The sequence below is a fragment of the Balaenoptera acutorostrata genome, chromosome 17, assembly GCF_949987535.1.
Source record: "Balaenoptera acutorostrata chromosome 17, mBalAcu1.1, whole genome shotgun sequence".
In the NCBI taxonomy this organism is placed as follows: Eukaryota; Metazoa; Chordata; class Mammalia; order Artiodactyla; family Balaenopteridae; genus Balaenoptera; species Balaenoptera acutorostrata.
In genome coordinates, this window is record NC_080080.1 from 40,242,039 (window position 1) to 40,262,444 (window position 20,406).

A 20,406-nucleotide genomic window follows, 5' to 3' on the forward strand; every position below is an offset into this window, starting at 1 on the left:
AAGGATCTTCTAGAAATATAAATCAGCTGATGTCACTCCCACTCCCTAGCCTAAAACTCCTCAATGGATTCCCATTGTGTTAGAAAAGAAATCCAAACTCCATTCCATGGTCAACAAGTTTCCATGTGGTCATGCCCACCATTACACACCTCTCTTTTCCAGCTGTTATTTCCACCTTGATCACCCTCCTCCAGGCTCATGGCCTTCTCTTACTTCCTTAGCACACCCTTCCTTCTGCCTGGAATTTCATGTGGCTGATACTTCCTTATTCTTCAAGTTGTGCCTTCAGTGTCATCTCCTCAGAGAAGCAATCAATGATCAACGATGGCAAAGTTGGGCACCCCCTCACCACCCCCTCCATTATATTCTTTCTTACGGCATTTGCTTTTTCCTTCATACAATTTATAAACTTTGGAATTTCTTGTTTATTTGTTTATTACTCATCTTCCCCAGTGTAAAGCCTATTTTATGTACAGTTGCATCATTAAGGCCTAGAACAGTGGTGCCTGCTGTTGACAGAATAAATGTGGGTTCTGTAGAGATAAAGAGGAGAACTTTAACTCCAGTTTCTGCATCCAGTATTTCCTGAGGCCCCATCTCGGGTACCATGAGACATCCCTGTGTTCTCATAATAAGTTCCTCTTTTTTTGAGCTAGTTTGAGTGGCTTCTGTTCCTAACACCTCAATAATCCATGACTAATGACTTTTTCTGTCATTGTTAGGTATGACTTGCTTCTTTGTTCCACACATTTATTTCCCCAAATCTCCCCAGCAAACTTATCCAAACTCTTAACTTCTGTATCCCTTTAAAAGCATTTCTGGGGCTTCCCTGGTGGCGCAGTGGTTGAGAATCTGCCTGCCAATCCAGGGGACACGGGTTCGAGCCCTGGTCTGGGAAGATCCCACATGCTGCGGAACAACTGGGCCCGTGAGCCACAATTACTGAGCCTGTGCGTCTGGAGCCTGTGCTCCACAACAAGAGAGGCCGCGATAGTGAGAGGCCTGCGCACCGCGATGAAGAGTGGTCCCCGCTTGTCACAACTAGAGAAAGCCCTTGCACAGAAACGAAGACCCAACACAGCCATAAATAAATAAATTTTTTAAAAAAAGAAGCATTTCTGTATTTGTATACCCATGTTCATAGCAGCATTATTCACAGTGGCCCAGAAGTGGAAGCAACCCAAGTGTCCATCGATAGATGAATAGATTAACAAAATGTGACTGTCACACATGCACACACTGGAATATTATTCATCCTTAAAAAGGAGGGGAATCCTGAGAATTCCCAGGAGGTCCAGTGGTTAGGACTCTGTGCTTTCACTGCCAAGGGCACAGGTTTGATCCCTGGTCGGGGAACTAAGATCCTGCATGGCATGTGGCACAGCCAAAAAAAAAAAAAAAGAAGAAGGAAATCCTGTCCCATGCTGCAACATGGATGAATCCTGAGCACATTATGCTAGTTGAATTAAGCCAGTCACATATGGTTCCATTTATATGAGGCATCTAAAGTAGTAAAATTCATAGAAACAGAAAGTAGAACGGTGGTTGCCAGGAGCTAGAGGGAGGGGGAAATGGGGACTTGTTCAATGAGAGTTTTAGTTTTGCAGGATGAAAAATATCTGTTGCACAAAACTGTGAATATACTTAACATTACAAAACTTTAAAAAATTTTTTTAAAGAATTTGACTGCGTCGGGTCTAGTTGCAGCACGCGGGATCTTTCGTAGTGGTGCGTGGGTTCTTCATTGCGGCATGCGGGCTCCAGAGTGCGCAGGCTCAGTAGTTGCAGCGCGTGGGCTTAGTTGCCCCGTGGCAGGTGGGATATTAGTTCCCCGCCAGGGATCGAACCCGTGTCCCCTGCACTGGAAGGGGGATTCTTAACCACTGGACCACCAGGGAAGTCCCCAAAACTGCACTCTTAAAAATGGTTAAGATGGTAAATTTTATGCTATATATTTTTAACCACAATTTAAAAAAAAAAATTACAAAGCATCTTTACTTCATACTCCTTTCCTTCCTTCTTTTTCTCCCTCCCTTCGTGGTCGAGTATCTCCAAGTCTAGGCCACGGCCCATGATGGGCGAGGAACTAACCAAGGTGCAGGCCCTGTCGGGGATGCTGTCGGGGGCTCAGGGCGTGCCTGATGGACACTTCCTGTTTGCAGAGCACAACAACAAGAGGCAGGGCCATTTCCCAAGTGGCCACAGCTGGAGGCTCACTGGGTCTCCAGTGTAGGCTGACTGCACGCCAGGGGTTCCCCATGACAATCAGGCTGTCTCAGACCAGCTCTGACTTTGTCATAGATTTTTTGGCCAAGGTTAAATTGCCTCCACTTCAGTGTCTTCACTTTTGCTTATTTCCAGTTGATTCCTCTTTCCCCCCATCATGAATATTGCAAAAACTAGGGTAATAGACTTAAGTAGGCTTTGGAGCATGATAACCAAGAACACTGTTTAGGAGAAAATATTTTTAAATAAGTATGTACAGGAAGAACCAATTCATGCCTAAGGCTCTTACTGTGTAGTCAGAAAACGTCTATTTAAGTATTAAGTAGGTTTAAGTTCACTCTGACAGCAACTACAAAAATAGTATCTATTTATTATACACTTAACTGTTTTTCTAAAGAATTAGAATATCCTATTCATTCGCTCTCATAAAGCTTTTATTACAAGAGAGTAACTTGCCCAAGGTCACATGGCCAAGAAGTAGAGCCAAGATTTGAACACATGCCTGTGTGAGTCCAAAGTGTGTGTGGTCATCAGACCATCATAGACCTCTCTTACTAGTCTATCAACATCTATTAAGTTCCCAATAAGGACAAATCCCTGAACTAGGCTGTAATAAGGCCATAAAATAAGAGAGAAAGAACCCATACATAGGGAATGGTCAAAGAATAATTTTTTAAAAGTACACATAGTATCTATTCAATATATATGAATGGGAGTTTAATATATATGAGTTGACTACCTATGGAAGAGAACAATAAACAGACTAGCTGAGAATTTGAATCATGGAATCGCAGAGTTGGAAGGCATCTGGGAGTCATCTAATCTCATCTCCCACCCAAAGCAGAGATATCTTCTATAGAATCTATGGTAGTTCCATGGCCAACCTAAAGGTAGCCAAGCTAATATCTTTGTTTTCTAGCTTTTGATTATTATGAAGTTCCTACTTTTCATCAGCCAATACCTCCCTTTGGGGAATTCTCCCATTGGTTCAGTTTTTCCATTGGATGTATATCAAATGTCACCTTTCTAAATGCTATGATTGCCCTTCTTCACATGGCGAAAGAGAAGAGAAGCATGAATTGACCACCTACTCTGCTCCAGGACCATCACAATAACCCCACTAAATGGAGAAGATGATTTCTTATCTAAGGGCTCTGAAGCTAAGATGTTGAGAAACTTGTCCAAGGTCACACAGCCCAGAAGTACTAGAGCAGAGATTTGAGCACAGACTTATCTCTTTTATACTATACTACACTGTCTCCCAAAGTCAGTTATCAACATGCCCCTTATCTTCTCTTCTACAGACCATCTAAATAGCCCTGGTTTCTGCAGAATTTTCTCCTCCGGGCACACGTTCTCCAGAATTCTGCAGATGTTCGTCATTCCTTGAACATTTTCCAATCTGTCAATGTACCTCTCAAAATGGAACATAAGACCAGAATACAATTTCCAGTGTGGCCAAACCACCTTGGCTGACTTGTTTGCCTTCCAGGCCATCATACGTGCCCAGGGTGACTTTGGAAGCATGGTAGCCCTATCACACATTTGGCCTGGGCTGGTCTTAATGTAGCTGCAACCCCAGGTCTTTATCATATGAGCCAGTTTCAAGTCAGAGTTCATCTATCCTTTATTTATACTATTGATTCTAACAAGTCTCAGTAAGATTCTGTTGGATTCCTTTCTTTGTTTTAAGACAATATTTCAGCGTGTTATATAGCATATTAACTGCCTCTCTCCCTTTAGGGTATCTGAAAAACTTAAAAGTAGGTCTTCCATGTTGTGATGAAATGTTGAACATTCCAGGAGACAGGGCAGAGCCTTGAGACATTACATCAGAGACCCCCCCATAGGTGACTATTAATCAGTTAATTAAATGCTCTTTAGGTACAGTTGTCTACCTAGCTCTGATTCCAACAACCTATTTTTTAAACCCACATTTCTCTACCTCCTTCACAGTTGATATAATAAAAAACTTAGCAAATTACCTTGCTGAAATTTGTCTAAAACCTCCTTTTCCAAGTGTGTTTTGTGGATCACTTGCTCAATGGGATAATGTTAAGTAGGTTCTTCAGTGCAGGACTTCTCAGAGCCTTTAATGAGTTAATGTTCACTGTAACTCTCAGAAAAGAACTATAATAGCACACTGGGTTTCAAAAAGCTGAGGTGGGTATTTTTTAAATTTTGAATTCTTTTTTAGCTTAGGTGGGGTTTATGCTCTGAGATTTGCTCATTTGTGATATTCCTTGGATCTCCCAATCTGGTAATCCTGTGAAAAAAGGACACATCAGCCTTGCATGGCTTGTTTAGTGAACCTCTGCTAATACCCAGTGATTAATGCTTTCTTCTGTAAGTATGGACACAGACCACCTTTAATAACCTGTTCTAGAACTTTACTGTGCATTAATACCAAGCTTGTTGATCTGCAGTTTTCAAAAATCTACCTCTATCCTACTGTTTTAATGACACTTTCTTGTTTCTCTGGGCTTAACACACAAGGCTGTGAAATTCAGCACCATGATATTTACATGACATTTACCTAGAGATGACATTTTTAACACAGTTAGGTGCCATCTTGGGCTTCAGTTCCCTCCCACCAATGCATATTCTGCCTTTTCCAAGTTGAATATCATTCTGTTGATGGAGACTATATAAATGAAATATAAATCACTCAGCCTCATGGTCAAGGCAGATTCCTAACTGACCCTACCTCAGACTTTCATGCTTCCCATTGACTTCCTGGATCTCAGCTACTTCATATCATTTCCTTCTAAACCTAGCTGGACCATCTATCACTTCATTCAAATCTTTCCTGACTAACCACATCTCTCCCTCCCTTTATTTCTTTGTCATGCATGTATTGACTTGTCCTGTTTTCTCTACCATCTGTTCATTAAAGAATTCATTCATCCGGGGACTTCCCTGGTGGTCCAGTGGTTAAGACTTTGCCTTCCAATGCAGGGGGTGTGGGTTCGATCCCTGGTGGGGGAGCTAGGATCCCACATGCCTCGGGGCCAAAAAACTAAAACATAAAACAGAAACAGTACTGTAACAAATTCAACAACGACTTTAAAAAATGGTCCACATCAAAAAATCTTAAGAAAAAAAAATTCATTCATCCAAAAAATATTTGCTGAGTACCTGTGGTGCTAGGTGTTAGATATCTGAGAGTGGGCACACCAAAAACAGTCTGGAAGTTAATAACTTGGCAAGGAAGACAGCTGTTGAGCAGGAACTAAGAGTTACAAAAGGAGATGGGTGGTGCTATGGAAGGGATAATCTAGGTTGGGTGTTGACAAAGTTCCTCTCATCGAAGTGATGTTCTAATTGAGAATGAAAGGACATGGATGAATTTACTAGAGGAATAGTCAGGGGTGTGATGTGATGGGGAAGACCCTTGATGAATATTCAAGTAATGAAAATAGGTCAGAATGGCTAAAGTAAAGAGATTGGGGGGGGGGGAGCACTGCACAGGAGGGCCTGAACTTGACTTATGAGCCAAAATAAAGAGTAAAGAGAAATCACAGAAGGACCTGCAGCAGGAATAATCATCAGATTGAACTCTTCTTCCAAACAGTGGACGCCATTCTTTTGTTTTCCCCTTCTTGTCCTACATGTGACTTTCAAAAGCACTCCCCACCTTCATTTGAAAAATTGCTCGCAGCAATTTCTAAACACCTCCAATCACCCCAGGCTTTGGCCACTGTGGATACTCTACTTTTACGGGGTGTTGCCACCCTTTTAGAAGCATCCTTGGCTATGAGCATTCTACTTTTGTATATGCCCTTTAAAATTCTGAACCTGTTAGTCAGTGATAGAAGGCGTCAGAGAGTGAAGCTGGATTCTGAAGGTGAGAAATGTGCAGTGATGGGGCAGGGGGAAAAAAAGTTTGGTAGAAAGGACAAATCCCCTAAATGCATGAAGCCTGAGCAGCTGCACAAGCCACACAGGTTCCTCTTCTTCTTTGGTACTTGTGTGCTGGGGCAGGAACATCGCAGCAGGGATCTAGAGACAGCCTGATCCCTGGCTCTGGTACAGCCAGCTGTGTGACCCTAGCCAAGTTGCTTCACTGCTCTGGGCCTCGGTGTCTTTCTTTTTTCTCTATGTTTTTTCTAAATTGTGGTAAAATACACATAAAATTTACCATCTGGGTCATTATTTAAGCATTCAGTTCAGTGGTTTAAAATACACTCATTGGGATTTCCCTGGTGGTCCAGTGGTTAAGACTCTGTGCTCCCAGTGCAGGGGGCTTGGGTTCTATCTCTGGTCAGGGAACTAAGATCCCGCCTGCTACGTGGTGCGGCCATAATGGATAAAGTACACTCAAAATGTTGTGTTACCGTCACCACCATTCGTTCACCTCCATAACTCTTTTCATCTTGTAAAACTGAATTTCTGCATCCATTAAACTCTCCATTTTCCCCTTTCCCTCAGCCCCTGGCAACCACTATTCCACTCTCTGTCTCTGTGACTTTTTGTCTACTCTAGTATCTCATGTAAGTGGAATCATACAGTATTTGTCCTTTTGTGACTGGCTTATTTCATTCAGCATAATGTCCTCAAGATTCATCCATGTTGAATGTATGGACACCAAGGGGGGAAAGCGGCGGGGGGGAGGTGGTGGTGGTGGTGTGATGAATTGGGAGATTGGGATTGACATGTGTACACTAATATGTATAAAATAGATAACTAATAAGAAACTGCTGTATAAAAAATAAATAAAATAAAATTCAAAAATTCAAAAAAAAAAAGATTCATCCATGTTGTAGCATATTGCAGGATTCCTTCCTTTTAAGGCCGAATAACATTCCATTGTATGCATACCAAGATTCTGCTAATCCGTTCATCTGTCAGCGGACGCTTGGGTTGCTTCCGTGTTTTAGCTACTATGAATAGTGCTGCTGTGAACATGGATGTACAAATATCTCTTCGAGTCTGCTTTCCATTCTTTTGGATGTATACCCAGAAGTGTAATTCCTGGAGCATATGGTCATTCTATTTTCACTTTTTTGAGGATCCTCCATACTGTTTTCCAGCAGCTGCACCATTTTACATTCCCACCAACAGTGCACAAGGGCTGCAATTTCTCCACATCCTCACGAACACTTGGTAGTTTTTGTTCTGTTTTTATTTTTTGGATAGTAGCCATCCTGATGGGTGTGAGGGGGACCTTGGTACCTTGACCTGTGAACTGTAGGGGTACAACCACAGGCTGTCCCTGAGCCGCTTCTCCAAATGTCTGTTTCTTCTATCTGTGTGTGTGTGTTACAACATGAAAGTTATGTCATGCGGGCTCTGTGTCATCCAGCCCGCAGCCTCCTTCTCGAACAGTGTGCGAGTCAGAAGCTGGACTGAAGAAACAACATCTGGGAGCAAATCTCTTTAGGTTGGAAAGGAGGTGAAAATGTGCTATTCTCGGTCATTTCCTCAGCCATCTTTTAATACATCCCAGTCTTTTGGTTTCCATTAGCAGAAGGGCTCTGCTGGCTGATCACGGGATTGTAATTTTGCAGAATGAAGGTTGCCCTCTCCCTGCAGCCAGGTGAGTGATGCGTTTTTGGCGCAGTTAACCCCAGAGAGAAGTCAGATTCACGTAGACACTTGCTCAGAAAAGGTGGATGCTCTACATGGGGGTGGCTTTCTTGAGGAAACATAGTTTCAAAAAACACATAAGTGCTTTATTCAGGGGATAAAACACTTTACTCAATGGCCTGTCATTGCCTGTTTGGAAAGCTTGTGGTGAGCAGATGCCAGGGGGAAGAACATTTGCATTCAAAAGCAAAAATAATTCCCCAAACTAAACTGGTCCTAGCAGGATAAAGTTAGCTGGTTGAAAGATAATTATTTCAAGCTGGGGAGAACCACCAATGGAAGTGTGTTTTCTCTGGAGCTCTTTCCTCATTAAAGCAGTCACCAGGCCTTGAAAGATACAGAAGGAAGGACATCTTTCCTAGACACACAGCAGACGCAGCTCCTGGCAGTCCAGACCCTGCGGCTCCGGAAAGAACCCCCATGAACACCACTGTCACCATCTGAGAACCAGAGGGGCTGTCAGGAAGGAAGCAGCACATATGGGAGCAGGAACTCCTCTGTATATTGGCAGATATGACTAGGCAGATCCAGGCAGCTCCTCATGGGGAAAGAAGCACAGAGCTGGGATGGGGGCCTGCTTCTGCAACCTGGCAAGGCACCCACTTGCAATACACTCTATTTGCAAGCTGTTCCCTGCAGGAGGGGACAGAGCTGCAGAGAGGGCAGGAGAGGGGCCGAGAGCTCCACGCTTTCCTTTTGGGGCAGTGCTCATGGGAATCTCCTGGATGGACTAAAAGTTGGCCCTGGCGGTGATGGATGCTGAGGCCCCAAAGGAAGACTCATCATGAGGGAAAGAGGGGCCTGGCTGGTGAACTGGGTTCCAGGGGGACAAGAGTTGGGTCTGGGGCAGGCTGTATTTGAGACTTGAATGTCTAGTAGACTCCCTGTCCCTGGCACAGTCTCCTGCTCTGAGAATGACTTTCAGGCATGGTGCCACCTGGCTGCCCAAGCGGGGACACTGCTACTACGGGGTGGGGACTGACAAAGTGTCATGGCCGAGTAGACAATTGTTCGCCACCCTGTGAGGCAGAGTACCTGAGTCAGAGTGCTCCAGGGTCGATGGGACTGCCCAGTTCTTGGACTCAGTTCATGGAACAAATCCCTAATGTTCTTGCAGAGTTTGGATGGGATGGAAAAAAGACTCAGGGGGAAAGGCTACACTTCCTGCTGATAATGGCATCTTGCAGTTTGAGCAATGAATTGGAAGAATCCGAGATGTGGTTTATTTGAACCTGCAGCAGGTGAATCACAATTCGTTCAGGTTCCAGAGGAGGCAGATTCACTGCAAAGTTAGTGACACTTAACGCTTTTGAGTTCCCTTTCACTTGGCCTCTTCCAAGCCTCTGGGAGGTAGCCTAGCATTGGGGCCATACAGCATTTGCTTTTTTAAAAATCAAATTTCAAGAGTAAGAGCTTTTTATATTATTTTTTCTTCAAAAGGACCTCTACAATTTTGAACCCCAAATGGAGGGCTCCACCAAACTTGGATGAATCGGGAACCAAGGGAGAAAATCAGAACATTTTGGGGAACCTTGCAATATCAAAATGGGTGCTGGGCAGGAGAGTGGATGCCTTTGGTACCTGTCCCAGCCCTTGTGCTGAGAATCAAGAAGTGGTCCCTAAGCCTGTGCTCCACAACAAGAGAGGCCACGATAGTGAGAGGCCCGCGCACCGCGATGAAGAGTGGCCCCCGCCTGCCGCAACTAGAGAAAGCCCTCGCACAGAAACGAAGGCCCAACACAGCCAAAAATAAATATAAATAAATAAAAAAAATTAAAAAAAAAAAAGAAGTGGTCCCTAGTCATCACCTTCAAAGGAAAGCTGTCCTAAGAAACTTGAAAACAAGGTATTTTCTGATTAACACTCCAAAGGGGCTCTGCCAATTTCCACTGCTGGTGGAAGTTTAAGAGAAAAAAAAAAAGTAAACAAGACAGCCCTCCGAAATGCCAGGGTGTGGGCCCAATGCACACAGGGAAAAGCACAGGCTGAAGAAGTAGAGGCAGTTCTATCACGCCTTCAGGGAAATGCAAATTTAAACAACAACAAGATACCACTAAATACCTATTAGAATGGCCAAAATCCAGAACATCGACACCACCAAAATGCTGGCAAGGATGTGGAGCAACAGGAACTCTCATTCTTTGTTGGTGGGAATGCAAAATGGTACAGCCACTTTGGGAGACAGTTTGGTGGTTTCTTACAAAACTGAATACACTCTTACCATATGATCTAGCAACAGCACTGCTTGGTATTTACCCAAAGGAGTTGAAAATGTAGGCCTACACAAAAACCTGCACACAAATGTTTATAGCAGCTTTATTCATAATTGCCAAAACTTGGAAGCAACCAAGATGTCCTCCAGTAAGTGAGTGGATAAACAAACTGGTCCACCGAGACAACAGAATATTATTCAGCACTAAAAATAAATAAGCATGAAGGAATCTTAAATGCATATTACCAAGTGAAAGGAGCCGATCTGGGTAGGCTACATACTGAATGATTCCAACTATACGACATTCTGGAAAAGGCAAAACTATGGAGACGGTAGAAAGGTCAGTTGTTGCCTGAAATTCTGGGGTGGTGGGGGGGGGCAGGGATGAATAGGCAGAGCACAAAGGATTTTTAGGGCAGTGAAAATACTCTGTATGATACTAAAATGGTAGGTATTTGTCAATTATACATCTGTCTAAACCCATACAGTGTACAATACCAAGCGTGAACTGTAAGGTAAAATGTGGACTCTGGGTGATACCGACGCATCAATGCAGTTTATCAGCTGTAACAAATGTCCCACTCTGGTGGCAGATCTGATAATGGGGGAAGCTCTGCATGAGTAGGGGCAGGGGGTATGAGAGAACTCTCTGTATACTCTGCTCAATTTTTCAGCGCACCAAAAACTCCTCTTAAAAAAAAAATCTCTTTAAAGATAAAGAGGGGGAATTCCCTGGTGGTCCAGTGGTTAGGACTCCACGCTTCCACTGCAGGACTGCAGGGGACATGGGTTTGATCCCTGGTCGGGGAACTAAGATCCTGCATGCTGCACAGCCTGGCTAAATAAATAAACAAACAAGCAAATAAATAAATGTCATATGAGATGGACGACGGTATCATTTAAAAAAATAAAGATAAAGAGTGGAGGCAGCAGGACTTAACTGCAGACCCAACTTCAGGCCAACGTGCAGCTGGGCCGGAGGACTCCATGCGGGATTCCTGTGGAAACAGAGGGAAGTGGAACAGCCGCCCACACCTCGTGTCCATCCTGGAAGGGGTGGTCCTTGGCCTCTGTCCCACAGCCCCACTCAGTCACGTGCTCATTCAGAGCATTTACCGGGCACCTGCTCTGGCCTGGGTGTTGGGGATGAACACTGCTAGGAGCCTGGGCTGAGTCCAGGAGACCTGAGACAGAACTGCCCTCAGAGGTGGATACAGCACACAGGGAAGGAGCACATCCATGCCCATCAGGGATCAGGGGAGTTTCACAGAGCACAGGGCGTCTGAGCTGAGATTTTCAGGACGATGAAACTTACCAGGCAGAGTGCCGGGGGCAGACGTTCCAGGCGTGTCACAGATGCTGTGGAGCCTGGAAATGTGGTGTACTTGGTGGGCCATGGAAATGGCGGGCGGGGGTCCCATTACGCTCTCAGTGGGGGGTGGAGGGCACGAGGGGGGGCAGGGGGTGAGCAGGAGCTGATGCTGGACACATGGCTGAGTTGGACCTTGCTGATCCGTGAGACGCCAAGGAGTGTGGGCTCAAGCCCACAGCTCCTTGCTCATCAGGTACCAGCCCCACTGCTTCTCTCTGTAAGGCCTCTCCAGTCTGTCCTCCAATAAGGATCTCATGAGGGACGGATCAGATGATCCAGGGAAAACACCAAGCATGGTGTCCAGCACATAGTTAGCGTTAGTTTTTACTATTAATTGTTTTGCCACGTAGGGCAAAAACACTACCTGCCAGTCACATTAGCGTCTCAGCAGAAGAGCAGTTGGGTGATGCCAACACACTAAATATAAAGAAATTTATTTGGAAAAACTAAACATTCTTTTCCCCCTCTCTCAGTCTGAGCAGCTGCTCATTAAAGGATTTTTTTTTAAACAAGATACAACTAACTGTTTGCAATGATTTTTTAGACGAGATCGGGTGCATTCGGGGTGGTATGGCTGTAGTGCAATGATTTTTTAAAAACCAAGGGTCAGAATAGGACAGGTGGGAAAGGTTGAGGCAATGAGTCCAGTGTATGATGTGGACTTCTGGTTTTGTCCTTGGGCCACTCTATTATACCCATCTGGGGTAGATTTCACGGCACTGGCCATCTCCACAGCAGCGTACCAGAAGGTGTATGCATGCCCTTGTTCTAAACTTAAACGGAAATTCTGCTGTTCACGGCAATGTTATCTGAAAAACCAGTGGCAATACAAGTTGCTTTACAGGCCAGCAATCACATTTTGGAGCATTCATTACTCAAGGACTCCAATTTTCTCATTTCCCTTTATAATTTTAACTTACAAACCTTAGTCTATATATAAGCCTGGCTGTATTAGTCAGGGTTCTCCAGAGAAACAGAACCAACAGGAGAGATACACACACACACACACATATATATATATGTCTATACATATGAGGAGAGCTATTATAGGAATTGTCTTTCACAGCTATGGAGGCCTAGAAGTCCCACAACCTGCTGTCTGCAAGCTGGAGAACCAAGAAAGCGGGCGCTGTGATTCAGTCCAAGTCCAAAGGCTTAACTGTATGTGTGTAGTGGGGCAAAGGGGGAGTTTAAGTCTTAGTCTGAGTCTGAAAGCTGAAAACCAGGAGCAACAACGTCCAGGAGGAGAAGAGGGATGTCTCAGATCAAGCAGAGAGAGAACAAATTCACCCTTCCTCTGCATTTTTGTTCTATTCAGGCCCTCAACAGATTGGATGAGGCCTGCCCACACTGGGGAGGGCAATCTGCTTTACTCTGTCTACTGATTCAAATGCGACTCTCTTTTGGAGACACCCTTGCTGACACATCCGGAAATAATGCTTTATTAGCTGTCTGGACATCCCTTGGTCCAGTCAAGTTGACACATAAAATTACCCATCAGTTGACGTGTACATATTCTATGACCATCACCACTGGGCTTATCTTCACCTTCTCTTGAAATTACTTAGATGTACATACACAGAACCTTCTGGCAGAGACACAATTTTGAGGAATGGACCTGCAGTTGAGGATATCCTGGTAGTCAAAACGTACACAACATCCACTCAGAGATTTCTGAGAACCTTGGCCCTCTCCTCCACGCCCTACGTGTGGTCTGGCTAGTCCCATGCTGAAGCTGAGCCTGGCATTTTGTGAATCAAATGTGGTCCAAAGAAAATGACAGGAAGACATGAAGGCGAGCGTGGGAGTGAATAGGTGCTTGTAAGCCTATATACTTCTGTGGGTGGACACGCCTGTGATCTCAAGCATCATGTTCTCATGCACCCTCCTCTGCTGTCAGCACACTTCCTGAGCACACTTCCTGACCACACGAAGAAAAACACAGACCCATCAATTTTAATAGATGCTCTGGCAGACTTGGGCTGTTCTAACAGTAACTTGGGACCCTGGGTGATTTTGCAGCTTTCACCCATCATTTTGAACTGGGACGAGGTTGGGTTTAAGGGCAAAAACGCTGAAGGCCAGCAGAATGATCTCAGGTACTGGATTCTGTGGTCAGAGAAGGGCAGCAGGAATTCACCTGGTGACCAGCGGCTCCTTCCTGCCTCAGAGGAGCAAGCAGCTGCTTCTACCCTGCGTGTGAAATCTAAGCCTGGAGCTGACCCACCCCTGGAATGAAAATTCAAACCCAGCCGCCGTTTGGTCTTCAGGATGAGTTTGCAGCGGTTTTCACTGCTTGCAGCAGCGGTGCAAGTAGAAGTAAGAAGTCTGTTTCCAGTGAGTGAGCAGACCTTGACTGCTAAGAGGGACAGGAAGAGAATTTCAAAACATCTTACAGGAGAAACCTCCTCCTGGAAAGTCAAAATTGGGGGTGGGTTTTGCTAAGTGACAACACCAGGGGTTGGTTTGGAGCAGAGCGACCAGATCGGCAGGCTGATGACTGTGGAGGTGTCACTGTCACCTAGAGTTCTATCCCTCTCCGTGAAGAGAGGCATTTCAGTCTTGGGCCAGTGAATCATCAGAAAATGCTATTTCTCGTTTTGGAAAAAACACTCTAACCCAGTGGGATATTTCACTGTTATCTGTTCTCCTTAGAAATATGGTGATGGTGGCGGGGGGGCGGGGAACGCAGGCCCTTAGAAATTAAAGCCATATGGATACCATATTTAAAGAAAAAAACACAAAACACAACAACCCAGGCCGTTACATTATTGCTGACCATAGGAATTCAGTATTTATAATTTACATTCTTTCCCATACTTTTTGCTGTTTTTCAGAAGTGGAGAGCAGAGGTTTATGGCCTCGCCAGATCGTAAATCAGATTCCTGAGGGCAGAGGGAGCTGCTACGGGCAGGAGGAATTGCCTTCTGACAGTTTGCAGAATGCACCGAAACACCAGGAGAAGAACCCAAATGGGGAGAGATGGGACCCTGCTTCAAGGAGCATGAGACACCAGTTATTCCTTCCACCAAGCGTGCAACCAGCTGAAATCACACCGAGGATCAACATCTGCAGTGGCCTGGAGGTTTGGGCCATCGCTAGTAAAGCGAGCACCAGGGCTAGGGGAGGCAGAGGCGTGGGCGCCCCCAGGGGCTCCTCATCAGCCATTTGTTGGGGCTGTCTGGGAGCAAGGCAGGGGGTTGGGTGGAGGCTCGGGTCCGGTAATGGGGCTTAAGACATGTGCCCAAGAATTAAGACAAGGAGCCTGGAGTCGGAGAAAAAGCATAAGGCTCTGGGTTGATCTGACGTCCCCTAGTGGCGGTGTACTCTTGGGTCAGGTACTTAAGCCTCATGGCCCCGGAAGACAGGGATTAACAGCAAACTCACAGGACTGAAGAACACACATGCGTCCCAGGGGTGTGTGTGTGTGTGGGGGGTCACAGGGACCCCCTTTCCCTGGAATTAGAAGTGCTGCTCTGGCACTTGGCTCTCCAGCAAAGCCAGCTGAGTGCTATGGCGGCCACTAGGGAGACTCGAGGGAGGGAGGGGTTTCCCAGAGCCCCATCCAGAGGTCTTTCGAAGGATCCCAGTGCTTCAAGCGCCTTTGGAAGATTTGTTAGCGGTGGCCCTAGTGAACTCATCCCTCTGTTCTTGGCCTGGATTTCATACAGTCTAAGAGAAGGTAGAGGATTCTCAACATTTTGACGCCTTTCCCAGGTTGCATCCATAAAATACCTAATCAGCCCGTGAATATGCAGTTGGACTGATGAGAATGAGTCAGGCAAGTGGGAACAAGAAGGTTTACAGTCCAGATTTTCCAGTATGGATTGTAACATAAATCCTGCCTGCAATTTGACACTGTAATTAAGGCTATAATATGTATACTTCAGACATGAGAATGAAATATTTTAGGTCTTTGGTCTCAGGTTTATCTACTTTTCTTTTAAAGGCAAACAAACCTTATTTCCTGTGCTGTAAAGCCACACGAGTCCCCTTTACTCAGCGTCCAGAAAGGGGGTACACAGGAACACTGGTATCTGAGGCCCTGGGGAGACTGTGTGGAGGGACAGGAGGCCAAGCACATCGGAGAAAACCTTCCTGCCATTTGGGGCATATGGGTGCCCACAATTTGCAGGCCCTTGGAGAACGTTTTCAGAGCATTCCAATAACAAAACAAGCAAACAAAATTAACACCTGGGGCTCAGGAGGTTCAAGCATGAGCCCAGAATGGCTAAGGAGGTTGGGTGGTTGGTTGCCATCAGCTGGGAAAGCAAAACTCTCAGGCAAATTCTATTTTCTGAATGATGTTTCTGTCCTCACTGGGTTTATGAGAAGGGGATGGAAGAAAGGGAATGTCAAGGTAGATAAAATTGCAGATGAATTTCTGAAAGGGATTAAAGGTGATCTTTAGTAAACATAGGTGACAAGGAAAATTTTACATTTCAGCATTCCCACACACTAAAAAAACAAAAACCAAAAATATACACATCCAACTATTCTCCCCATTCTTTGGTAGACATTAATAAATAATTCCTCTAAATTCACAGAAGACAGCAAAATAAAAAAGCTGTAGGTATTTATTGCATCAAAGGTAATATCCGAGTTCAATTAAAAAATTTTGTAACCTTCACCTGTGACAGTCCTAGCATCAGGTTTAGAATAAAATGTGATAAAGCGAAATGTTGTAAAAATCTATTATGGGCTAGCAACCAGACTCTGAAGCCCATTGGTCTTAGCCATTACTAATACTGAAACTCACAAAGAACCAAATCTCAAATATAACCCTTGCAATGCACATGCACAATGAAGGCAAGAGATGCACCTGCAACGAAACACTGATAAACAGAAGTCTTGGCTCTCCTCACATCTTGATTTCAATCATAAAAGTGGGAAATACATTGAGGATTGCAATTACCTACCTGGGGGATACCTGGTTTTCATAGCAATAAGAACTCTGTAAGTGAAGCCCACCTGGTGAACACGCGGGTAACACTAAGCATAATTCAAAGAGCACAGAGCACACAAATTAATCCCCCCTGTTTAAAGTGCTCACTTCCTCTGGTTTCCAATGGTTACATTTTTTCTTTTCCACCCTGCATTTAGCTCCCCCTGTAAGGGCCTGACTAACTGCGCTATTATCAACAAATAAGGCAACCCAAGGGTCCAGTTCCAAAGGGAGACCCCTGACAAAAAGAGGTATCACTTAGAGATGATGCAGAGCGGCTTCAGACGGGAGACCAATAGGGCTGAACCTGATGTATTTGGTAAAGAATTTTATTTTATTTCTCCTAGGTGAGTACTTTACTCATGAGCTCACTACAGAAGCAGTCATGGTGAAAATAAGACTGGCAGTTATAGGATGTCTTTTATCATCAAAATGCTTAAAACAGGTCAATGAAGTGTCCTAGCATTGCTGTGGGAGCAGTTTGGCCAAGGCTTTTACAAATGGTGAAAACAGACACAAGAAAGGCAGGGAAAGGCCATGGAAAGACCAAGAATGACAAAAAAGAAAAAGTACTCAACACTCCATGCCATGCTACATACAGAGAAATATACGTCAAGAATTCTTCGCACATTACTTCTAAAACAATGGTGCCTTTTAAGAGGGCAGTTTGTAAATGGCAAATGTGAGATCACTTGCAATCAAATCATTTCTGATACTAAATGACAACTCTGATCTATTTTCATCAGTGTGAAGCCCACTTGCATAGAAATGAGTGGAAAAAGTAGACCAAACCCAGCAGCACAGTTTCTAGGAGGAATGGCGGCCGCGGATCTGGCTGGCCAAGGAAAGCACTAGTTTTGGAAACACTGTAGTCAAGAGCTCTTACTGAAAGGGAAAAAAAGAAAGATTAAACTCAAAGAAAGGACTCGGAAAGCAGCTGAGGACTTTCCCGGCCGTTCCGTACAAAGCCACTGAGGAAAGACTGTCTCACGTGCACGCTGCTTTCACGTGACCCAAGGAAATCCAAGTCATCGCAGGTGGGCGGGTGCCGCCCCTAGGCCGGCCTTGGGGAAGGAAACGTCTTCAGCTGCGCCCGGCTATCGATCAGAGGAGGGTTAAAGCGCCAGAAAACGAACTCGGAGACACTCAGGGAGGTGGCCCAGAACGAGGAAGTGGAGTTGAGGCCGACGATGTACACGGTGTCCGTGAAGCACAGAAGTGCTCGGAGAAGCAAAACGAAACAAACTCACCTACTTTCAAAGTCAAACAGATTTACATTGTACCTCTGTTTAAGAAAGGCCTCTCTGATGGGTGATAAAAGAGCACGTGGGTCTATGGGATGAGCACCTCTTTGCCTCTCTTCAGGACTATCATGGGAAGGATGGGGCCGCTGCTGGGACTGCACGGGCGCACCGGCCCGGTGACTGGCGACACTCACCCCTCACCCCGAGCACAGCGGGTGATCCTTGCTTTGCGTGACTCATTTAACCCCTTCACCCTGGGATTCTTTTGCAGGAAAAGAAACACATGACACTTCTATGGGTAAAGACTTCCTTAAAGGGGGAAAAGACATCGAAACTTTTGTGCTCTGTGAAATGGGGGAACAAAAGGGTTGCTTTCAGCAAGTTTATATCTGCAGGAAAATCAACTGGATACCGGCCACTTGTTAGAGAAAAAAATCCAACTTGGTTGATGTAACCGTTACCCTAGTAAGAAAACAATGACTATCTTGTTCATTTTCTATTGATCACTTGGGAAGGTTAGGAAAAGGGACATGTGTCTGTAAGCCCTCTAAAGCACACATTTTCTTTTCTTTTCTTCTCACTACGTAAAACACATACACATTCATATTATCCTAAAGTCACTTGAAAAATACAGTGATTGCTTACAAATAGTGGAAAATACCAATAAGAGGCAAAGAAATGAGCACTTTACAGAGACAGAATTTGATGGGCTTTAACGTGAACTGTTTTATTTAAAACAGGGATCCATCAGAAGTGGTGAACTATCAGGGTCAATGTTCTAGAGCATGGCACGGATGGATGAAAGGGAATACTCACCAGCACCTCACAGGGGACTAAAAGACAATGTCAGCAACACACCATGGAAGGAAAACAAACAAAATGGAAAAGGCACCTGGCGGGGAGGGGCCGCGGTGAGCACTGCCTCTCGGCAGGTCCACGCCTGTGCACTGTGTATAAGTCTGGACAAGCGACATTGGAAAGGGAACAGAAAGGTTCCGATCTGAAGCCCAGGATCCTACGTGGGTAGCTAACCTTTCCTCAGCCTGGTTTCCACCCACCGCTGTGTAGTTTCAGGTCCTAAAAAGGGGAGAAGGCTGCTAAAGTGTAACACAAACTCTCCCCCCCTTTTTTTCCTCTAGAAAAAAAGAGAAACCTCCCCCAATTTAACTTCAGTGGTGGCTTCTGAAGGCCTGTAAGCATCCTGACATAGAAATAAGAAACGACAAAATAAAAGACAGATAAGTGGCCTGGACTTAAATCAGTCAGTCAAACGGAAAGGCAGATTCAGAAAAATGAAACCTGGTGACCAGTCCGTCAACTGGCTGGCTGGTGCCCTGCCTGAGTGAAGATGTTTAAACTGCATCCACAACACACGCAAGCACAGAACTGCTTCTGGCAACTGAGTAAATAGCTACGCTCTCCTTTGAGCGCTGTCCTGCTACCGGTGACCACGTGCCAAGTGCTGAAGTTACAAGAGACACCCGAGTGGCGAAGGACCCCCCGCAATGGTCTGCCCCGTGTGGCCGGGTCTGTGGGCAACAAGACTTATGCTCTCAAATAATGACCCCTCCCAGCCCCCGCTCCTTCCCGTTCACGCTATGCGTTTCGACCTCCCCACAGGGAGGTCCAGCCAATTCCGTCCCCTCCCAGTTCGAGGCACTCCCTGGAACATCTTTGATTAACCAGGGTCTTTCATTTCTTTCCAACTCCGTTGGTGACTTTTGACTTGGAATGTCGATTCCTTCTTCTGGAAGAATGGCTCTCGCTGTTGCCTGGATGCTTGGGTGGGCCGTCTTCAGAACCTGGCCAAAGGAATCGGGACACACCGTCACCGTGGGCTGTGGGCTCCCGGCTCGGGCCTCTGAAGCCTCTGATTCCGGCTCTCCCTGCCCGGCCGTCCCACCGCTCCTCCACTGACCCTTGTGCGCCATCTAGTGGCCTCATCAATGAATCAAGGCACAGAAACCCCGGCGCTGAGCTAGCACAGCTGGGGCCAGGGTGTGCAAGTCAGGGCTCCACAAAGACAGGAGCGTCCCGAGGATGTTTACATTCACACCGTAGGGTGGATTGTGGTCATGGTGATGGGGACCAGAAGTGAGAGCACAAATAACATCGAAGCACAAAGGAGGGACAATGAAAACAAACCACGTGGGTGTCAAGTCTACCTTAGCAATCAAAGGACGCATCAACTAGGTGTCCACACCTTGACCCGCTACACACCACTGTTTCTAAATCCCTAAATTGGAATGGATTCTTGACTTGGCAAAAATCAAAGATATTACATGCCCTCAACGGTTTGATCTGGAAGCCACCTTTACAAATCAGGCCCCTGCCGCTGCAGGGATGGTGTCGTCTGTCACGCTCTATCATTTGTGTGGGAGCTTAGAGAAAGACGTCTACATTGGCTGAGTGCTGGGCAATCAGCAGGCATCAGCCAGGTGGAGGCTGGAGCCGGGGTAGTGGTGGGGTGAGGGTGGGCATTCCGGGTTAGGGTGTGTAAGGCCTGGAAGGTCATCGGAATTTTCTGGCATTAGGCTGGCTCTGCCCTCGGGCTGAGCACGTGGAAAGCCTCTGGCTTAGCAGCTAAGCCAAAAGGTTCTCTGCTCCAGGGCTCAGATTTTTTTTTTTAAACTGTCTACCTTTCATTTAAATATATCTCTACCATTGCTTGTTTCTTTTAGTCTTTTCAGTGGAGAACCCGGAATTGCCACGGACTGATCTCTAGGACGGTTCTGAATAAGGGAGCCCTGGGGAACCCCTGTGCCTACCTCCATCAGCATTCTATATTAGGTAGCTGATTCAGCAGAAACCATCTCAA

At 45.6% G+C, this 20,406-nt stretch overlaps 1 protein-coding gene across 1 annotated transcript in view; it reads right to left on the reverse strand.

Annotated features, from left to right (window-relative positions):
• Positions 1-18,289: 18,289 nt before the first annotated feature.
• Positions 18,290-20,406, reverse strand: part of PTDSS1 (phosphatidylserine synthase 1) — a 66,980-nt gene continuing 64,863 nt past the window's right edge. Inside the window, exon 13 of the mRNA XM_057531699.1 lies at positions 18,290-19,390. Within this exon, the coding sequence (XP_057387682.1) occupies positions 19,281-19,390 (110 nt within the window). The 3' untranslated portion in view covers positions 18,290-19,280. The remainder of the gene's footprint in view (positions 19,391-20,406) is intronic.